Source organism: Herpailurus yagouaroundi, unplaced genomic scaffold (genome assembly GCF_014898765.1).
Source record: "Herpailurus yagouaroundi ecotype Mexico unplaced genomic scaffold, PumYag 67376, whole genome shotgun sequence".
Taxonomy (NCBI): domain Eukaryota; kingdom Metazoa; phylum Chordata; class Mammalia; order Carnivora; family Felidae; genus Herpailurus; species Herpailurus yagouaroundi.
Genome location: NW_024420193.1, coordinates 1 through 5,339, shown reverse-complemented (window position 1 = coordinate 5,339; position 5,339 = coordinate 1). Strand labels below are relative to the sequence as shown.

Sequence of the window (5,339 nt, the reverse complement as noted above, 5' to 3'; positions counted from 1 at the left end):
TGCAGGGTACAAAATCAATGTACAGAAATTGGTTGCGTTTTATAAACAAAAAATGAAGCAACAGAAAGAGAAATAAAGAAACGGATCCCATTTACAATGCACCAAGAGTCATAAAGTACCTAAGAATAAAGCTAACCAAAGAGGTAAAAGATCTGTATTCTGAAAACCATAGAAGGCTTGTGAAGGAAATTGCAGAAGATACAGAAAGCAAAAAAACATTCCATGCTCGTGGATTAGAAGAATAAATATTGGCGAAAAGTCAATATGACCCAACACAGTCCTCACATTATATGCAGCACCAATCACATTGCATCAGCACTCTTCTCCAAGCTGGAAAAAACAATCATAAAATATGTATGGAAACACAAAAGACCCTGAATAGCCAAAGCAATACTGAAGAAGAAAACCAAAATGACAGGCACCACAATGCCAGACTTTATCCTCTACCACAAAGCTATAAACATCTAGACAGCATGGTATTGGCTCAGAAACAAATACATAGACTTAATGGCATAGTTTAGAGACCTCAGAATTGGACCCACATACGTATGACCAACTAATCTTTGACAAAGCAGGAAAGAATATCCAATGGAAAAAAGACAGTCACTTTAACAAATGGTGCTAAGAGAAATGAACATCAACATGCAGAAGAATGAAACCAGACAAGTTTCTTATACCACTCACAAAAATAAACTCACAATGGACGAAGGACGTGAATGTGAGACAGGAAACCAGCAAACCCTGGAGGAGAAAGCAGGAAACATCCTCTTTGAACTCAGCGTCAGCAATTTCTTAGCTGACACACCTCCAAAGGCAAGGGAATTAAAAGCAAAATGAACTATTGCGATCTCATCAAAACAAAAATATTCTCCTCAATGAAGGATACAATCAACAAAACTAAAAGGCAAGGGACCGAGTGGGAAAAGATGTGTGCAAAAGTCATACTGGAGAATTGGCTAGTATCCTAAACCTGTAAAAAGAACTCACCAACTCCACCCCTGGAAAACAAATAATCCAGTGACGAAATGGGCAGAAGGCTTGAACAGACACTGTTCTAAAAAAGACATCCAGATTGTCAAGAGACACATGAAAGGATGCTCAACAGCACTCTTCGTCAGGAAAACGCAAAGCAAAACCACACTGAGATACCACCTCATGCCAGTCAGAGTGGCTACAATGATCAAATTAGAAGACTATAGATGCTGGTGAGGATGTGGAGAAACAGGAACCCTCTTGCACTGTTGGTGGAAATGCATCCTGGTGCAGCCGCTCTGGAAAACAGTGTGGAGGTTCCTCAAATCATTAAAAATAGATCTACCCTAAGACCCAGCAATGGCACTGCTAGGAATTTACACAAGGGGTACAAGAGTGCTGAGACATAGGGGCGCATGTACCCCAATGTTTATAGCACTACTTTCAACAACAGCCAAACTATGGAAAGATCCTAGCTGTCTATCAACTGACAAGTGGATAAAGAAGTTGTGGTTGATGTATACCATGGAATACGACTTGGCAATGAGAAAGAATGAAAGCTGGCCATTTGTAGCAACGTGGATGGAACTGGGGGTATTATGCTACGTGAAATAAGTCAGAAGGTGAAAGACAGATACCATATGTTTTCATTCAAGTGTGGATCCTGAGAAACTTAGCAGAAGACCATGGGGGAGGTGATGCGGGGAAACAGTTATAGAGAGGGAGGGAGGCAAACCATAAGAGACTCTTCAATACTGATAACAGACTGAGGGTTGACGAGGTGTTGGGGAGAGGGGAAAGTGGGTGACGGATATTGAGGTGGGCACCTGTTGGGATGCACACTGGGTGTTGCGTGGAAACCAATTTGAAAATAAATGACATTTAATGAAAAAGCATATCCAGGGGTTGCTCTTACTGAATATGAGGATAGCTTTCCATTTTCAGCACTTTCAGAACGTGAGTTAGTACTGTCTTAAGCTGCCTAGATGAAAGTTTGGTTTGTGTGTTTAAGAAAAGGAGTTGAGTAAACACAGAGGCCTCTCACATGTATCACGTTGACCTTGGCAAGTGTCTCTTCTGATTGTTACCATGACTTATCCCTTTTATTGATTCACAATAGTTTGGTGTCATCCTTTCCTGAGGAAGTGGATTTCAATTGATCATGGTAGGTGGTCCTTGTAATATTTTGTGAATTATTTGTGTATGTGGTGATGATGGATGGACCATGCTGGTTGCTTTCAAAAGCACTTACACGGACGGTGTAACACGTTTTCTACCCTTGGAATCCCATTCGGTCTTTTACTACCGTGTGTATGACTTACCTGAAATATTATGAATTGGTAGGTACCGAGTAGGTTTAGTGGCACTGAATGCCCTCATGGCCACTCACGCAGAATTCGTTGACGCTTTGCTCTTAAGCACACAATGACTCGGTCTTCCATAAGCTGCGTGAAAGTGAGCATGCATATTAACTAGGCAAACTGTTTGCTGCTGCTGTGAAGAACAGCTTCCTGAACTGCGAGCTATAGCAACACACATATGGAACCCTAAGCAAGGCACAGTATATGTGTATTCTTTGAAAGAGTAGAGTAGTTACTTCAATTTGGCTTTCAGTGCGTTGCATGACAAGGCATTTAATTCGCTAAAACCCTCTTACAGTCATGTTTGATTGCAAGTTGTGTGTACTCTCCACCGCGAAGTGTCATCTCATGTGAGATGGATTTAATGGAGGCTGAGGCACCAGGGCATTCACGTCGAGGACAACCCTCTTGAACTCATCAAGAACTATGGGCCTTCTCAGGTAGGATTACGTGCAGGTCTTTCTCAAGGGCATAAACTTAAACATAGCCCAACCTAAGGCAGCTTTGGGTAGCCGGCAGTGATAGGATAGGCAGACATTGTGACCTCACAAAGCGCCTGGTCTCCTAGCAACTGCGGTGTAACTCTCAACAGCCTGCCACCTGATTTGGCTTCCCGGTAGTCAATTCATCAGGGTCTGGCCACGGCAGCGAGACCTGGCAAGCGCGGGCGGCCCCTAGCGCCCTCACCTCCTGAGCCGCATGAGGAGGCAGCGGCGCAGGCCCCGGGAGGCCCTGGCCCCAGCCACCGGTGGAGGACCCTCTAGCGCTGCAGTAAGGGCCGCGCTGGAGGCGCCTGAGGAGAAGGTGGTGTACACGCTGGGGCACCAGCCCCCCGAGGCCCGCGTCCGGACGCGCCGGCCAGCTGTCAGGAGGAGGTGCCACGGAGCCCGGACGGTCGCGGTCGGCCAGAGGAAGGTGCCGCCCCCGCCGCCGCCGCCCCGCGAGGACAGCAGCCTCCGCAAGCCCGCGGCCCCCGGGCCCTGCTCCGGGGGCCGCAGCCTGGAGGAGAGTGGGAGGGCGGCCACCCCGACGCTGACCACCTTGCCCACCATCCGCGTAGTCGGCGACGTGTGGGTCGAGAGCAGCCTGGCAGAAGCGCAGCGCCAAGCGTGCCAAGTCCTGGGAGTGAACCTGGCACCTGTGGTGAGACTCTGCCGCTTCCCATTGCCTGGGCGTGAGATGCGGGCCACCACTGCGCGACCTCTCAGCCCCCGGACGGGTTGTGCCTGGAGGGATGAACAAGTGAGAGCCGGGCCCGCGTTCCCTAGTGCACTTTACAGGCAAAGAAGCACCAGACGGTCCCGGCCCGCGCCTCCGGGATGCAGCGCCGCCTTCTGGGACTCTGGGGAGGCTGTGCCCTCTGCTGCCTACCAGCACCGGGTCTGTGGAGGGAGGAGACCCCTGGACCGCAAGGGAGGTCCCCTTTCTTCCTAACCCCAGATTGAGAGGTCTCCAGCACTTTAGGGGCAGATCCATGATCTCTCTTGTTCCCTAATTGCTCTGAAGTCGTCCGAAGAAGCCATTCCACCCCCACCCTCTCCAAAGGAATTTGATTCCATGCTTGTGTAATAAAGCTAGAGTTTCTTTGCCATTCACCCACCTCTCGGTTCCTCCCGCCAATTTCTTTCTTCTTTGTGTGTGTGTGTATGTGTATATAACTTCTAGGATGATTTAAAGTACATATTCTTTAAATGTTTAGAATAGACAGTAGAGAAGAAAGGGTGTGACTTAGGGGTCTGCACCCAGATTAAAATAAGATTACTGAAGTATAGTATACATTCAAAAGGACATATATTATTTTTTTCGTGTTTGTTTATTTTTGACAGAGAGACACCGAGTGAGCAGGGGAGGGCCAGATAGGGAGCCACAGGATCCAAGCAGGCTCCAGGCTCTGAGCTGTCAGCACAGAACCTGATGTGGGGCTCGAACTCACAAACCATGGGATCATGACCTGAGCCAAAGTTGGACACTTAAGTGACTAGCCATCCAGGCACGCAAAAAAGAACATATATTATTAAAAGTATTCTGAGCACAGCCTGATGCTATTCAGTTCAATGTACTTGTGGAATCAGCACTCAGTAAAAAAGGTACTAGGACCCCAAGGGAAACCTGTGCCTCTTTCAGTCACGGTCTATCTCTCCTTTGGGACGGCAATTATTCTGACTTCTTACAGAATATACAACTTTTGCTTGTTTTGGACTATGTAGAAATGGAATTATGTGTCCTACACCTACCTTCTTTCACTCAAACTTATGTTAGTGATATTCATGTTATTGTATGTATAGATCCTTTCTGCTCATTGGTGTATAGAATTTCATTATATGAATAGTTGACAATATTTCTGCAACTCTTGGTGGACATCTAGGTAGGTTCTGGCTTAGGGTAATTATGAATAAAGCTTCAGTGAATATTATAGGACACGTCCTTTGGTGAACATTTTTTACAATAGTATTTATTTATCTAGGAGAGAATTTGCCGGGTCACATGTCATCCAACTTATCAGCTTTGGTAAGGTTCTTCCAAAATGTTTCCAAAATGGTTATACCAATTTACACAAACTTCTCTATAGCAGTGCCTGTGTAGTGCCTGTGCTCTGAATACTTGATAGCCTTGCCAACACTGGCTAATATGGTCTTTTTCATGTTATCTATTCTGACAGGTGTACAGATTTTTTTTTATTTGAGAAATATCAATCCAAGTATTGTATACAAATAGTTAAAAAAACCCACAACATCCAAATTGCAGATCAGGACTTGCAATAAAAAAATCAAAAGCTTTGTTTCCCCCATGAACACCTCTTCCCCAGAGGCAACACTTTCTTTTGTTTTCTTTTTTCTTTTTTTTTTAAATCAGGGTTTTTTTAAACAGACCATTTTTTAAAGACAAGTTAACATTTAGAGACAAATTGCACAAAAAATACAGGTTCCTCACCCCCAGTAGTTTCTATAGTACCTTGCACTAATGTGGATACATTAATTATAAGCGGTGGATGAGCCATTCTTGACT

General features: G+C 45.5%; 1 protein-coding gene across 1 annotated transcript; it reads left to right on the top strand.

The window, feature by feature from the left end:
- The first annotated feature begins 3,018 nt into the window (after window positions 1-3,018).
- On the top strand, window positions 3,019-3,838 carry LOC121024931 (uncharacterized). Its single transcript, XM_040467214.1, has one exon. It carries the CDS (start codon window positions 3,033-3,035, stop codon window positions 3,765-3,767), a length of 735 nt encoding a protein of 244 aa, XP_040323148.1. The 5' UTR covers window positions 3,019-3,032; the 3' UTR covers window positions 3,768-3,838.
- The last annotated feature ends 1,501 nt before the right edge of the window (window positions 3,839-5,339 follow it).

Coding starts and splice junctions, on each gene's coding strand:
- LOC121024931 (XM_040467214.1), top strand. CDS start 3,033: ATGAGGAGGCAGCGGCGCAGGCCCCGGGAGGCCCTGGCCCCAGCCACC.